The sequence below is a fragment of the Quercus robur genome, chromosome 6 (genome assembly GCF_932294415.1).
Source record: "Quercus robur chromosome 6, dhQueRobu3.1, whole genome shotgun sequence".
Classification (NCBI taxonomy): Eukaryota; Viridiplantae; Streptophyta; class Magnoliopsida; order Fagales; family Fagaceae; genus Quercus; species Quercus robur.
In genome coordinates, this window is record NC_065539.1 from 44,887,893 (window position 1) to 44,904,219 (window position 16,327).

Below are 16,327 nucleotides of genomic sequence, written 5' to 3' on the forward strand. Positions count from 1 at the left end.
TTAAAAAAAAAAAAATTTAAGCAGTAGGGGTGTGTAGCCAACCCGCCAAAACCGACCCAGTCCAACCCGTCGAGTTGGGTCAGTTTTTAAGACTTGGTGGGTTGGGTCGGGTTACAATTTATTTTGATAGCGGGTCAGGTTGGGTTTGGGTCATAAAATTTCAAACCCGACTTGACCCTGACCCACCCATATATTTAAAATATATTATATAACTAATAAATTTTTTAAAATAACTAGCTCTTCCAATCTTATATAAAAGACAATTAGTTTACACAAACGCTAGTAAATTATTATTGTTGTTTAGTCATTAGCGTTGTTTGCCTTTGAAGAGTTATATTGATACTAATCTTTGGGTTTTTTTTAATATATTTATATTTATATTTTTTTTACTCAATTTAATAATAATAATAATAATAATAAAATTTGTCCAACCCGACCCATGTGGGTTGGGTAAAAAAATCTCCTTAACCCGACCTATGCACACTCCTATTAAGCAGCTTCATTTTGTTTAATGTAGTTGGACGGAAAAAATGAGTTCCAGTTAACTCAACTAGTAAAATCTCTAATGGTTGAATAAGAGATCTGAAGTTCAATCTCCGCCTACACTAAAAATCAATTGGTGTCTTGATCAGATAATAAAAAGCTATTATTAGTCGCGAACGCCATAGATTGAAACTTTCTAAAAAAAATGTATTTGGTCTATCATTAGGAGCGGATGCTATAAATTGAAACTCTTAAAAAAAAAAAAAATGTATTTGGTCCTTCCGAAGTATCGGATTAACTCATTGACAAAAATATTAAAGGATTAAATTTAATTCTAAAAAGGTGTCTTATTAATAGGTGACTTAGGCTATTTGTTAATAAATAATTTTGTAAAAGTTTTAATATCATTTTCATGAGAAATATAAAAAGTTGTAAAAAAATTAGTTGTCTTTTTTCCTATAAATTTTTTTAAAAATAATTTATAAACTAATATCTTTAAAACATTCCGTTAGTTTTTTCTATAAAAAAATACAAATAAAAAAATAACCAAAAAATAAATAAATAAATTAAAACCTCACACTTTACATAAACAGTTTACTCAAAAAAAGAAAAAGAAAAAGAAAGTATAAACAATAAACCCTAAACCCCAAAAACTCAAACAACACAGAATATAACCATCCAGACCTAGCTAGAGCCACACATCCAGTCTCCAATGGCGCCGAAGAACCAGCAGAGCAACAAGACCAATAAGCGAAAGCATATTCCAGCAGCTAAGCCCGACGCACCAGACCGCCCCACCTCCAAAAGACCCAAACTCGCCGCCCCAAAACGTTCGGGTCCTCCCACCACAACCAAGTTCTCCGACAAACCCTTCAAACCGAAGTTCCAGAAATCGGAACCCGATACGGTCAAAAAAGCTCCGTTGTCGAAGCGAGAACGTCGTATCAATGCCAAGGTCAGTCCCTCTCACTTTTTTTTTTTTTTTTTTTTTTTTGGGTTTCTATTTTTTCATGAATTTTTTTACTAACCAGAATTTGAGGAAAAAGAATAAAGAAGAAGTTTATTTTTTAGTGTTGTTAATTTCAGTTATTGTAAAACAATATGTTGATGTAATTTGGTGAATGGGAATTGAATTTGGACTGTTAAAGGTTGGTTTGATTTAATTAATTTTTTTTTTTTTTTTGGGTTCTGATTTTTCTGGGGTTATTGTATATTGCAGGAATTGGCAGAGGCTAGGAAGAAGAAGAGGAAGCCATATTACGAACTTGAGCATGTGGGTATTGTTTACTTGGTTATGTTTGTTATAGATTTGTTGAACCAAACAGTAATCAGTATGCATTTCCTATTCAGTTAGAAAGAATGTTTTATGGAATCAGATTAGTCTGGTAGGAATTAATAATGTCTCATATCGAGGTTTTTGTTAAGTAAATGGATACAATCTTTGTTGTAGCATAGAGGATAGCAATGAATTGAACTTTGGTTCTTATGGCCAATGAGCTATAGCTCTAATGCTGGAATGGCATATCCTTTACCCATGAGAATGGGTGGAGGGTTATGTCAAATATGGCGGGTTCAAAATCCAGTACATATTGTAGCATGGATATCTTTTGCAGTGTTTCATAACAGAATTTGGCTAAGCTCATCTCTCACAATTTTATAGGAACTTGCATCTCTATGGGAAAAGATGAGGCATCGCAATATTAAGAAAGAAGACAGATCCAAGTATTTATTTTGTTACACTTTACAAATATTAAGAGCGTGAATCTTCCTTTGTCTTTTATCTATCTTTTTCACCTTTTGTTTTCTGTTTCAATTATATTAAGGTTGGTAACTGAAGCTCTTCAAAAGATGAGGGGACAAATTTCAGAAATTGCAGGATCCCATATCTCTTCTCGTGTTCTGCAGGTATCTTTTTGGCTTTTTCTTTGCAATGGTATTGAGTTTCAAGTTCCTTTTTAATTGGAGTTGCATGTTGTTAATCTGTTTCTTTTACCATAGACTTGTGTAAAGTACTGTTCACAAGCTGAAAAGGATGCGGTATTTGAAGAGCTTCAGCCACATTTTCTTACTCTAGCAGGCAACACTTATGCAGTTCATGTGGTGAAGAAAATGTTAGACAATGGTATGGGCCAGCTTGAAAATCAATTTAGAAACCGGACAGGAATGGTTCATTTGCGTTTTATCTGCCACAAGACCTCTGTTTTTCTTGTCATATGTTAAACTACTCTCTTTCTCTCTCTTTTTGCAGCCTCCAAAACACAGCTGGCAGGGTTTATCTCCTCCCTCCATGGGCATGTGGCTTCTCTTCTTCGGCAAAAGGTTGGATCAATTGGTATGTTTTAAATATTTTGGTTTCAGTTATGCTCCTTTCTTGGGTTTTCTTCCTAGTACTTGGATTATCAAGAATGGAAGGAAATTGCCAAGGTTATAACTAGAAAGATTGTCATTTTTTACAATTTTCAGTTTTTGACTCCTTTGTAATCACTTAAGTTTGCTCGATTTAAATTGTATATATTCTCATTTTGCAATTACTCAATCACTAATAAAGGATATCATCACCTTCTCTCTCTTCCCCTGCTAAATAGAATGATAACATTAGTATGTAGGGAGTTTTAGACCCATAAAGGGGAGGGAGTAGAAGTATAGTCATAATGTACATCAATTTCTTGTGGCACTAGCATTATTTATTAAACAATTGACATAATTCTAGATAATTATGTCAATGTATAGGTTGTCATCCACATTTTTCTCAAACCCTAGAGATGTTTAAGGTTCTAAATATTTCAGTTCTTATTTGCATACTTTTTTTTGGCAGTTATTGAGCATGCATACGGGTTAGCAAATGCAACACAAAAGCAGGAGCTTGTAATGGAACTATATTCTGCAGAGCTTCAGTTATTCAAGGATCTGGTCTCATTGAAAGAGAGCAGGTAAAGTTTCAGTCTTTATTTTTCCCTTCAATCTTTGCTGTTGGGAGGGTGTTGGTTTACATTTTCTTACTACCATTTTCTTTTTTGAATTTTTTTATTATATTTATCAGACAGAAAAATGATTTATTCAAATAAAATTTCTGCAACATGTGCCCTTCTCTAGCATCTATATATTCATCAAAGTGACATGTTCAACATTGGGCACTACAATCTTGTTTCTTTTCAAAATTTACATTTTCAGATCTCTAGATAGTTGCTAATCCAATTTTTCACACGCACACACGTGCATAGGAAAGAAAAGTGATAGATAAAAAAACAGTAGATCTTAGTGGAAAAAATTGGTTTGGAGCAATGTCCTGCCAACCTAGTACATGACAATTCAAATGAACATCCGCATGACCTTTAGTCATATATTACTTAAAAAAAAAATGCACCTTTAGTCATATAATTTATTTGATATGATAATCTTGTGATTTGCTTAAACAACTTAATGGGTCATCTAAAAAAGTACATGTGGATGGTAATTTGAATTGCCAAATAATGGATTGGAGTAGTATACCCTCTGGATTGTAGTATATATAGAAGAACTTAAATTGAAGATGTTACCTAGGATTTTGGGTAATTGGTCGAAAGGTATTGTCACTTATGAAAGCTGGCAACCAGCAACCGATTGTGTGAGTTGCTTACCTTTTTTCTACACTAGATTCACTTGCACTACGTTTTTTTTTTTTTTTTTTGGCCTAGTTTTGGACACCTATGAGGCTATGACTCTTCCAAAATCATGCTGGTTGTCTTGGTGCTGTATTTTTTTCTTCATAATTTTATTTATTTATTTATTTTTTATTTTTTATATTTCAGGTTAGTAGATGTAATCTCGAAACTAAACCTACAGAAAGCTTCAGTCTTACGACACATGAACAAAGTTGTTCAACCAATTCTAGAAAAGGGAATAGTTGACCACTCTATCATACACAGGGTGTTAATGGAGTACTTCAGCATAGCTGATCAGGTGTTTTCAAAATTTCAAGATGCACTTTTAAAAAAAAAAAAATTAAGACAGTTTTATTGCCTGCCTTTTTGGCTTCTGCTGGTAGTTTTTCTCATGTTTTCTAACTTAAGTTTGTTGAAAGCCCTCTGCCATGGATGTAATCCAACAGTTGTCAAGTCCACTCCTTATTCGGATGATCGAATCCAAGGATGGATCCAGGATTGCAATGCTCTGTGTCAAGCATGGGAGTGCAAAGGTTTGTCACTATTGATGACTAATCTTAAGTTTTTATCTTAATAATGGTTAAAAAGAGAAAATAATCTTGTTATTTATTCATCTTTCCATACTCTTAAGATTTGATTGTTGTTGACTTGTGATTTGTTCTTCAATTCTGTGTTTTATTTTAGGAAAGAAAGAAAATCATCAAAGGAATGAAAGGCCTCATAGGCAAGATAGCTCATGATCATGGTGGGAGTTTGGTAAGGACTTCAACCTTCAGGGTTCTGTCAGCTGAACTTTTATTATTCCAGAAAAATTTACATGTATAGCTTCCATGCTTCGTCTTCTGACTCATATCTCCTAGGTTTGATTGAAAATATCATTTAGTCACTATTGTTTTTGTCAGTCTGCGGTGTCTTGCTAAATCCATTTCCAAAGTTTATGGGTTGAGATGTTTTTATTTTCTTTTGAATAAAATTTTCAGTTACTTATAAAAAGAATGTTCAAGATGTAAATGTTGTAATGTTTTGAAATTATATTGACAGTCATATAGCCGATATGTAGTATCTTGAAAAGTTCAAATACTTTTAAGACACATTTAGAATGGTTTGACTTACTCTGATTGCAACTTTTAAGTATCCATTTATTGGTGTGGAAAGTGAAAATATGTTGATAAAAGGGGTTGTTCATGATGTAAAGTTTGGTATGCTACAGAGTTGAACTAGCAGCTTACTTCCTGGAAAACGCCATTTCAGAAAAGAAGACCTCCAAGCACAAAATTACTGACCAAGAAAAAAGGGATACATGTTTTAACTTAATATATTTTCCTTCCCCTTCAGATTTCTTAGTCTCTACTTATCTAATTGTAAAAGTAGGACTATTTAGTTCCTAATGCTATGAACGGTGGCTAAAAGATTTATAATTTCAAATATCACTGGAAAGGAATCATCTGGGTAATCTGATCACCCCTTGCCAGCAAGTATTTCCAATGAATTTTCTATCCTTTAACTTGTTTGTGATAATTTCTTTACATTATATTTAATCAAATATATGCTAGATTTTTATGGGAAGCTTCACTCTCTCCCATTGATTTCAGGTGCTTGTCTGCATTGTTTCAACTGTTGATGACACGAAGCTTATAACAAAGGTTGGGTCTTATTTCAATTTTGTTATAAATTGTGCATGTCTAATGCAATATAATTTTCTAATGGAGATTCGACACCAAACTGTCCTGATTACAGGTTGTGATTCGCGAGATTCGAAAGATTTTGAAGGAGCTTGTTTTTGATAAGGTTTAAACCCTTCTTGCTCTTTTTTAATTGTTTTGATAAAATGATTTCAAATATAGTCTAACATGGTATTCTCAACTAATATGGATGGTCTAACGAGCATTTATTTAAATGTGGCCCATAGCCATTTCTTGTGTTAAAAAATTATAGTGATTCTTGAAGTGGACACAGGACTCTTATTTATCGCACAAGACTTATTTATCTTGGATCGGGTAGTTTGTGGATATGTTAATTTTCTTTTGGAAATAATTGTAGAATGTACTTAGAGATTGATCTAAAAACTTGACTTATGTTTTTTGACCATTTATATGGTTGTTTGGTTTTAACCTTACTCTTTATATATTTGTATCACTAAGTGATTCTTGATCATTTGTAATTAGAACGGAAGGCTTCCGTTACTGCAGCTACTTCATCCAAATTGTTCACGCTATTTCAGTCCTGATGATCTGACTTCTCTCAATTTATCTATTCCTTCTCTCAGTGCCAAGGTGATTTTGAAACTGTTTTCCTTTTTGTAGAACCATCTGTGAATGATTATGCAGCTATATTGGATTTAACACTAATATTGTCCACTGGCAGGGTGAGTCAGAAGCAAAATCATCAAAGAATGAAAAATCCAATAAGACAGATACCAAAGATGACACAGACACAGAAGTGACTGAAGTGGAGGGCAATGAAAATACGTCTGGTGACGAACTTCACCTAGTTGAGGGAGGAAAAAAAGATCCTTTCTTAAGGAGGCAGGAGCTTTTGGTCAATAGTGGTCTTGCTGAGGTCTGTTACTTTACGTTCTGGAATCCTTACTTGCATTTTGTTTTTATTTGACTTTTTTGGTTTAAATATGTGTCATTGTTACTTTTCTAATCATTTTGTTAATTAATTAAGACATATTGCATGTAATGCTTCATATATCTTAGTCATTATTGATGTGATTTTTAGCCTCTAATGATGTAGATCTAAAGTTAGCTTAACTACTTGATAAACACTAACGTTAGTGGGTAACTTCAATGCTGGAATGCTTGCAGGGTCTAATTGATATATGTATCGAGAGTGCAGGAGAACTACTTAGATCAAATTTTGGCAAAGAAGTCATATACGAGGTAGTAAATTTGTTTTCTATTGATTTATTATGTCATTGGAGTTCTACTTTTGTTTAAGTTTCCTCAATCCTACTTGTCTTTAATATATATGTTTGATAACTTGTACAGGTCCTATTGGACAATCGTTCTTTTCCTGGCTCTCTCTCTCTCTCTCTATATATATATATATATATATTCCTGAAAATTAGGCACAATAAATTTATATGCTGTGAGCATCACTTTCTTCAAAAATCACATGTGGATTCTTAATATAGCCGCCCTTTCTAAAACTTAACCATCCCATCATTGACTTGGACCAATTCATTCGTGCAGGTTGCAACAGGAGGCTCTGATGGCATTCTCCACCCAACTTTGGATGACAAGCTGAATACCCTTCATGCAGAAATAGCATCTCTGGCAGCAAAGTCATCAGAAGAATCAGAGGAGGAGCACGTTCTCAAAAATTTCCATTCCAGTCGGGCAATTAGAAAACTTGTCTTGGATTGCCCCACATTTGCTTGTACTTTATGGAAGAAAGCTCTGAAAGGAAAGTGTGAGTTGTGGGCCAAAGATCACAGGTTAGGCTACACATGCTTTCAAATCTCATTTATTAACCTAGCATAAAAAGAGATGACTTCTCATGTTAACTTTTGGGTCCTATTCTTTTGATTGCAGCTGTAAGGTAATTTGTGCATTCTTGGAATCCTCTGATTCTAAGGTACGTGGACTGGCAAAGAAAGAGCTGCAGCTCTTGATAGATGCTGGCATTATCAAGATACCTGAGACCAAGCATTCAGCAAATGAAGGTTAAGTCACCTGTGGTGGATGGATGAGGTTGTTACTTGATGGAGCAGAAATGAATTCTGGGGCATTGTTCCAGCACCTCTTGTGGTGGTTGGGCACTGGGTTCGAACCCCACCAACCCCCCTTCCCTTTATTTATCTAGCAAAAAGAAATGGTTTAATGTAATGTAAAGAGTACCTGGAAGAATTTTTGACAGAGAGAGGTATCTTAAGGCAGAGTTAAATTTTGAATACTTTAACCAAAAAAAAAAAATTTGAATACAGGGTGTCCTTTCATATATTATCTTTATGGTTTTGATGATGAAAGAATCTCAGTTAACAATCTAAAAAGCAGCGAAAATGCCTGTACATTGACAATGAAAAGAAAAGCTACTGATGGTTGACACTTTCCCTTGCAAAGTTTTCTGTCTGTCCTGTTGATATTGAAAGATGTGTTAGATTCTGTTGTTTAAATTACATACAAAGTGATTTACAACAAGTGTTTGTCAGTCAAAATTTTGGCACTTTGAAAATTCAAAACCGGATACTTGAAAGATCCTTATTAGACAATACATTGTATATTTGCCAAGGCAACATCACACCTATTTTCCTAAGACTAGGAACGCACACAAGCAGATTTGCTTCTAAAAATTGCAGCTTCTGATCTTACTTCAAAAATTGGGGTGTCATACCTCCAGCTTCCTTTTTCACAATTCATAACATTCCCTGTCTGCAAGTACCAATGGTTCTCAGGTTTCCTGCAAAGTCGGGTCCGAAGATGAGGATAGCCTCCTTGGAATGAGTAGTCTGATGGATTGAAAACTGGGGATTCCTTTTGGGTTTTTTGGTTGCTTGGGAATAAATGGTTGGGTGGAGTGAAGAGAGGGGATTCTTTCCTTGATGTTGCAGTAGTCTTCAAACAGTTTTGTATCACCCTGGCCTCCTCTCTGAATCTTTCTCTAATGTCTTTCAGGCCTCCCAGAATTTTGTGAGACCTTGACTGGCTTGTATGATTCCGCCCCTTGGGTTTTGAAGCACTGGAATTTCTAGTCGTATAGGGAATTGTATTGCACTCAAGGCAGAAGTATTTCCATCTCTCTAAATCAAAGGCTTTTCTCTTTGCACTGTCAGAGAGACGTGTATATGCCTGCAGAGTGCGGAGAGTTTTTTTTTAAAAAAAAAATATGTTTAATATGAGAATTCTGAAGGAAAATACTGATTAACAAAAAGACAAAAAATAAAAAAGAAACTTTGTTGGCTTTAGTGTGATGACAAGACACCATGAATGCATTGCAAACAAAGACAATCAACTCATCAGTCATCATACCTAACATGCAGATGCTGTTGGTGCAATGTGGGATCTTTCATAACAAATTCTGTTGCCAAACTGAATGGTGTATAGTTCCTATTTATGACTCTGTCAGGTGGGGGCAACCAGATATAATTCCCTGTCTCCTAGTAGTTCATCCATATTGCATGAGTTCACTATCTATAAACTAGCCTAATAATGATTCTCACAGGAAAGTCAACTACCCTTGTTAATAAAATTACGAGGCACATGTGTTAAAAAGTCCATTTTCATTATTGTGGTTAGGGAGGTTTTATGGGATGCCTCATGCCGGTATTTCAATAAGATGCTAAGAGTCTTAGACACCCGCGTTAGCATAAAAAAAGAAAGTATTTTAGCTCTGTCAACTTACGTCTAAAAATTGCAACAATGAATGAATGATTGTATCTGGTTCTAACTTTAACTCAATATCCTATTCTAATTAGTTTGATTTCGACTAGTTTAGCATTCTTTTTCAATCTTTAAGCATGTAAAAATTTAGCAAGATTGACAAAGATATGGAAAAGAACCAATCTAACCTCTGAGACAAGCTTGAAAGCAGTTTCAGCCTTGGGGTGCTTGTTCTTATCTGGATGAAGTTGCAAAGCTGCACAAAAAGCAATCCTCACAAAACAGGAAAAGCAAAATGCAGATGGAAAAAAAAAATACTTTCCATCAATGGAACCAACCCACCAAGCTTATGGTATTGCTTGCGCAAAACTTCTGTTCCAGCATTTTCTTCCACCTATACATAAAATCCATGAACAAAAAGTTGCTACATCATCAAATTCAAGAACCTCAAAAAAGAAGAGACTGCTTAAAGAATAACATCAAGAAAGCTCACAAACAAAAAAGAAAAACATACTCCAAGAATGTGATACCAATCAATGAAAGGTGATTTAACAAGGCTGCAACCTTGTCTATGAATGCAAGCAATGGAACGTGTTGAAATGGAGCAAATTTGTGTGACTAAACAGGGTTTGAAATCAGATTCTTGTCCCACTCTAGCCATTGGAAGAGAACAATCTGAGAGAAAATATTGGAAGAGAATGAGAAAATGTGAAATGGGTTGCAAAGATTGAAGAATGGCTTTGTATTTGTGTGTGGCAGAGCCTTTTTGTTGGTCCTAAGAGAGAGATGCAGTGAATACAAGGTGGAGCGGTTAAGAAAAAAGAGCAACCTTTGCGGGGATATAATTTTGAAAAGTGGATCAGTTGGTGGGAATGAAGAAGAGAGCAAGTGAAAAGCTCTTAGGAGAAGTTAACGTTAATCATGCCACGTGGCGCTACATGAGAAGGTCTAGGAGCATTTGGTCTTTCCGTTTTAATTTAACCTCAAATTGTTGTTTAAAGTTTAAAAACCTTAATTGAATTTAAACCGAAACTTTAAAATATAATTATTAAAATCAGAATTGTCAATTTGTCATAAAGGTCATGAATGTGCTTCCATTCTTGTTTTGCTTGAAAATAATCATCATTTATGATTGACAAATGTGATTGCTGTTATTTGTTGAGTAATGATTAGTCAAGACTCTTGTTGCTGTATTAGCAACTCTTGGTAGGCCTTTTTTGTCAAATAGCATAATTTGAGGAAAATTTTAGGAGAAACACATTCGATCAGATTTATTTGGTAATGTAACACGTTTTTGGAACTTGAGTTTTCAAGCATTATGGGCACACGTGACAATTTGATTAAATATAATGCTTGGTACTCGAGTTTCATTTGGAACTCGAGTTTGATAAACTCAAGTTCCAAAAAGTAATACATAAATAAATAAGTTTGTTCGGATGCATTTCTCCTAATTTTTTCCTAAAATTATGCTATTTGGAAAAATTAGCCTTCTTGGTGTTTCTAATAGAGACATCCAATGTTCAAATCTTTACTCTCATAAGTCACAAGAACTATTGAATTATTATTATTATTATTTTTTAAAAAAAGATCAATATTAGGGAGACCACATTTTTCAAATTTTTTATTTTTTGGGATAATTCGATAGTTATAATAAAGAGGGGATGATTTGAATCCTAAATGTCTCATTATAAAACGATGAGATATTAACCAATTGAGATACAAGACTCTTAGTTTTACAATCTCTTTTTAGAACTTGTTAAAAACTTAAGATAACAAGTTGTGATTTAAGAAAGATCAGTTTCACTATCTACACAACTTGTATTATCAATTACAACAAGTCATGTTAACGACTATGAAAAAAGTTGTGAAATTCTGTGTATTTCTAAACAAATCCATCTGTACTCCCTCTAGAAGAGCTTATTTTCATTGAGTCATTGGATATAAAAAATAAGCTAGAAAACTCACTAGGAAATTTTTTTTTAAAAGGTTGGACATGAATTAAATAAGCTGAAAAAGCAGCCTAATTTCTTTCACCTTACTGCTCATCCAAATGAAAACTAAAGCGAGGGTGGTGTGGTGTGGGGGATTGAAGACTTGAAAGAGTGGTGGTGAGGACCAACCTACCAGCAAGAATTAAATTTTTTGGTAGGTTCTCTCTAATTTCTGCAGGTACCATATTGAATCTAGAAGTGAAATTACACGTGAATTTGGAGCCTATGGCAGGTGTGTCCCACGCATATAATGCCTAGTTGAAACTCAAGCCTGAAAAGGAGATTCAGAGTAGGTGAAATTAATCAAATTGGCCCCTACCATGTGTCCTCTTTTGGAAAGCTTTTGTTGCCTAATTAATTAGTACCTTTTCATGTAACAGAAGAAGAACTTGAAGTTGAAAATTTAATTTGCCATCGCTGAATTGAATGGCCCCTACTCAAGACTTCTTGAATGACTTGCATTGGCAACATTTTGTTCAAAATGAAAAAAAAAATTGTGTTTCAATCAGGGAATTGGGCTTTGTGATTGTCTTTACCCGTAGGTAAGAGCAGCACAATCATGTAATTTATTGGTTAATGCATTGTCTTTTGTAAAGTTACAACAACTGACAACTTTCAAGATCACATAATTCGATTCACTTAGAAAAATCTAATGTACAACATCTACTAAATAGGGCTTAATTTTTTACCAATTTTAAACCTTTGTTTGTTACTATTATTGAGCAAACTTGTGTCTCCTAACCCAATGTTTTCCACTTTCTCCAATCATCAAGTTGACAATCTAGGCCTTGGCCCTTGAGAAAATGACATTGGCAAGGCATTGCCATTGGATATTTGAACTTGTTTTCGAGATTGGCAGGGGCTTGTTTTGCATCAATGTAGCTTTTGTTTATAGAGGGACAAGTTCCTATGGGACTAGGGAAATTCACATTTTTATAATGTTCAATTATATGAAATGGTCAAATTGAAGTTGTTGGAATTCAAAATCCAATGCAGGTTTTGCGGAATAGGTAGATGGGCTCGACTACCAAGGCCTAGTCTACACTTTTTTTAGAAGGTAGGCTACACTTTATTGTGTGCTTTTTTCCCTTTTTTTTTGGTTACTGAGATACACTTTATTGTGTGCTACATTTATAAGATCCATGGCATGAAATTTATTTCTGGGTGGTATATTCAAGGCATTCATGTTGAAGCAAAGAGCATTGCAATTGCTGTGAAAAATGATTGTGCTGGTGCAGTATACAGTATTATTCAAGGCATTCACGTTGCTTAATTCACCACCCATTTTCGCTTGAGTACCAAAATAGTAATATCAATATTCAAGTGTAAAATTTAATAAAAATAGATGAAAAATTGTTAAAAGAGTTTTACTTTATCTTGAGTAGAGTGATGCATGGTGGAAAAAGAATTAGACCTACTATTTAATTTTGATTACGGTGTTGAGAGATAGAGAAAGATTGTTTTTGCGTGTGGCCCTAAGAAAGATTAGGCGGTGATGTGCGATACAATTTACTATTTAATTATTGTAATTTATTATTTTTTGTATTTTTATATAAAAACGTTATTTTAGGATTAGGTGATTTATTTCCTTATTTTTAGGTGCATTTAATGTTTTTTAGGTCAAATTTGATTCCTGATATGGTTAGGTATCAATTAGGAGTTATTTGGGAAGATATTTTCTCGTATGTCAAGCTTTATGGAGCCCTTAAATAGACCCCTAAGTCTGTAAACGTTTTCAAAAAATTATTGAATAAAAATCAGAAAAAATGTGAGGCTTTACTCTTCTTTTGGTTCTTCAAGAACTGTGAACTTATCAAGGATTCTTCCTTGTGGCGTTCAAACTTTATACCTTTGGTTCGTGATTCAATTATAATCATTGGGTTAAGATGTTACACTTATACCTTTTGGTTCGCGTTTTGATTATAAATGTTGGATCAAGGTTTCTATCAAAAATCTGAATTTTAGTTTTCTTGGGCAAGTATTCCAATATTTTTGTTGGGTCTTAAAGCGTGTCGATTGAGGTTCGCATCAAGCGGTTAGTGTTGATAATGTACCGTGTAGAAATTGATCACCAATGATTGATTCAGTATACTAATAGCATTTTTTGGGTGAAATAGTTTAGGGTTTAATGGTTAGATTTCTCTTGGCCTATAACAATGGGGAGTTTTTTGTTTTGACAAATCGATAATTACAATAAAAAGAGAAGATTTAAGCATTGGATTGTTCCGTTGGAAATATTAGAAAATATTGTTTAAGTCACAATTATAAGAGTTTTCTTAAAAATAAAAAGTGGGTACAACCCAACCATTTATTTTAATTTTGAAAAAATTATCCCTTCAATTTGGACATTATTCACGGGAGCTTAGTTAAAGGCCTAAGTGGCTTATAGGTCTATAGCCTACCTTGCTCAAACGGAATCTCTTGTGTTTTTATTGAGAAATCAAGTATTCAAATATTCCCATCCTACTTAAAATGTGTCAAAATAGTAATACAGATAAGTTCATAATGACATGTGTCAAATCAAAATACATTTTTGACAAAGAGAGCCTAACATTATTGCTAATGATTACCACTTTATAAGATTTTGGATGCGCAAGAATCTCTATACAGCATCCTAATTTTCTCAAAAAGCTTGTGATCAACTTGTTTGCAAATGACTTATATAGCTTATCTATCCATAATTGTAATGTACAACATAATGGACCACCTGCTTACAACAAAAGAGAGAGAGAGAGAGAGAGAGAGAGAGATAATGGACCACTATATTTGATCTTTAATTTAGAGATGGGGTACATGAAAGCTGTGTAGGACTATTCCCTAGATTTTTTTTTTTTTTTTTTGAGAAAGGACCATTCCCTAGTTGGTACCACACAAAAGGATAAATTGGGTGAGCAGACCCAACAAAGTTGAGCCTCTCATATAGTTAGTCCAAGCATTCTCATTTCTTAGTTGACCCACCAGGGCCCACTCTATTATAACTTTGTCTAAAATCTCCAATGCCTACATACTAAACTATACTGTATCGTACTGGACTCCAGGGGTTGGATCCAGAAAGCAACACGCCTTCTCTCTCTCTCTCTCTCTCCTTTTCCTTTTCTTCCCCAATCCCCCCACCCACATTACCACCGCATGAATTATAAAATAATATAAATAAAATATATATTTAATTACCTGCATGTCATTTGGATTTACTTCATCTTGTCTTGTCAACCTAACTTGTAATTTGTAAAAGATTATCATTTTTAATTTATGGTTCATTGTATTAATATATTTTTTTAATTTGGATTTACTTCATCTTGTCAACCTAACTTTATTATTATTATTATTATTATTTTTGGGAGAAAAAAAAAGTAGAGTGGCAAGTTTTATATGCTCAAGACAGCATGAAAGGAAATGGATATTCATGCACACACTAGTAAAGAAAAGAAGAATTCAAATTAAAGACCAAAGTATTGTTGACCCAAGACTTAACTATTAAACCACTTGATATTAATATTCGTTATTATACTTTGATGCTAAATAATATTACTAAGGTTTAAATATTACTTTAATTTTTTTTTTAATAATTTAGTAGTTGGGAGAGAGAGATTTAAAACTTTATAGTCTGTTTGGATTAAGTGGGAGGGAAGGGAAGTAGAGTAGAGTAGAGTATAAGGCTCCGTTTGGGAGTTTATAAGGGAATGTAATAGAATGGAATGGAATGATTATAAGGGAATGGAAAGGAATGGAATGGAATGAACTAAATTTAAGTAAGGGAAAGGAATGGAAAAGAATGGAATGGAATGAAATTAAGTAATCTTGTTTGGATGTTTTAAAATAAAGGAATGGAAAGGAATGTAAATGAATGGAATGTAACTAATCTTGTTTGGGAGCAACATGGAGGGAATGGAATGGAATGGAATCATTTTCTAATAATATTACTATTAGACCCCTATTTTAAAATAAAGAGTTGAATATATAGGGGTATTTTAGGAGTTTTAGTAAAAAAATCATTAAATCTAATTCCATTCCCTCTCATTCCTCCCAATTTTGGGGGGAATGAAAATTTGAGATTTTAAGGGAATAGAGAGGAATGAGTGTTCCCTCCTATCCATTCCATTCCCTCCCACTTAAACTCCCAAACAAGGGAATGAGTTTTCCATTCCCTCCATTAAAACTCCCAAACAAGGGAATGGAAGAATATTCTAAAATGATTCTTTTCATTCCTTTCCATTCCATTCCATTCCCTCCTCCCAAACGAGGCCTAAGTAGCTCAAAATTAGTCTATTTTCAATTAATTCTACTTTACTTTCCTGCACTCGAGAAATTATTAGGTCCACCAGAAGAATTACTAATGTGATCCTCCCTGACCTTCCAACCAATAAAATACTATTATTTATACAATGTCCATACCTGGTAATTTTTATTATTATTTCTTGTGCTGATTAGGAAATTCACTAATTCATTTGCATAAATTATATCGTCTTATTGGTTGTGAAGACTACATTAGCAATCCTTCTGGTAGACCTAATAATTTCTCCCTCCACTTCCCTTCCATTTCCCCTCAATTAAAGTCTCTTTAAAAACATAAGAGATATTAATTGAACTACAAAACTCTTTAAAAATATTATTTTTGAGTAAAGTTAATTTGTGTCCTAAATTCAATAAATTATACAATTTTAATGAGAAATATAAAAAGATATAAAAAAGATATTAATTATATTTTTTTATTGTAAAAAATTTCCTAAGAATATTTCTTAAATCAATACTCTTATTTAATTCTTTAATTTTGAGACTTCTTAAATACTCTTTCATGTAATTTTTATAAATACAATAAAATTTAAACTCATTACAATTTTTTTAAATTAATAGTTATGAATTGAAAATACATTTTTGGTTTCAAAAAAAA

At 33.5% G+C, this 16,327-nt stretch overlaps 2 protein-coding genes across 2 annotated transcripts; one reads left to right on the top strand and one right to left on the bottom strand.

Annotated features, from left to right (window-relative positions):
* Positions 1 to 1,126: 1,126 nt before the first annotated feature.
* On the top strand, positions 1,127 to 8,074 carry LOC126688983 (pumilio homolog 24). Its single transcript, XM_050383942.1, has 17 exons — positions 1,127 to 1,438; positions 1,703 to 1,756; positions 2,144 to 2,205; positions 2,307 to 2,388; positions 2,482 to 2,605; positions 2,732 to 2,815; positions 3,299 to 3,413; positions 4,272 to 4,422; positions 4,544 to 4,657; positions 4,809 to 4,880; positions 5,717 to 5,767; positions 5,862 to 5,912; positions 6,290 to 6,397; positions 6,489 to 6,683; positions 6,935 to 7,009; positions 7,322 to 7,566; positions 7,664 to 8,074. Exons 1-17 carry the CDS (start codon positions 1,196 to 1,198, stop codon positions 7,797 to 7,799), a joined length of 1,962 nt encoding a protein of 653 aa, XP_050239899.1. The 5' UTR covers positions 1,127 to 1,195; the 3' UTR covers positions 7,800 to 8,074.
* A 146-nt stretch (positions 8,075 to 8,220) lies between these two features.
* On the bottom strand, positions 8,221 to 10,313 carry LOC126688985 (uncharacterized). The gene is made up of 4 exons (XM_050383943.1): positions 9,963 to 10,313; positions 9,791 to 9,842; positions 9,637 to 9,704; positions 8,221 to 8,917 (listed from the first exon to the last, which is right to left on the bottom strand). The coding sequence occupies exons 1-4, from the start codon at positions 10,107 to 10,109 to the stop codon at positions 8,387 to 8,389; spliced, it is 798 nt and encodes a 265-aa protein (XP_050239900.1). The 5' UTR covers positions 10,110 to 10,313; the 3' UTR covers positions 8,221 to 8,386.
* Between the last annotated feature and the right edge of the window lie 6,014 nt (positions 10,314 to 16,327).

What these genes read in the sequence shown, in the direction of transcription:
- LOC126688985 (XM_050383943.1), bottom strand. Translation starts at nt 10,109, where the DNA reads ATGGCTAGAGTGGGACAAGAATCTGATTTCAAACCCTGTTTAGTCACA. An exon ending in ATTGGTATCACATTCTTGGA is followed by an intron (nt 9,843 to 9,962) that starts GTATGTTTTTCT and finishes TTTTATGTATAG; the next exon opens with GTGGAAGAAAATGCTGGAAC. An exon ending in CAAGCAATACCATAAGCTTG is followed by an intron (nt 9,705 to 9,790) that starts GTGGGTTGGTTC and finishes CTTTTTGTGCAG; the next exon opens with CTTTGCAACTTCATCCAGAT.
- LOC126688983 (XM_050383942.1), top strand. Translation starts at nt 1,196, where the DNA reads ATGGCGCCGAAGAACCAGCAGAGCAACAAGACCAATAAGCGAAAGCAT. An exon ending in CATATTACGAACTTGAGCAT is followed by an intron (nt 1,757 to 2,143) that starts GTGGGTATTGTT and finishes ACAATTTTATAG; the next exon opens with GAACTTGCATCTCTATGGGA. An exon ending in TCTCTTCTCGTGTTCTGCAG is followed by an intron (nt 2,389 to 2,481) that starts GTATCTTTTTGG and finishes CTTTTACCATAG; the next exon opens with ACTTGTGTAAAGTACTGTTC.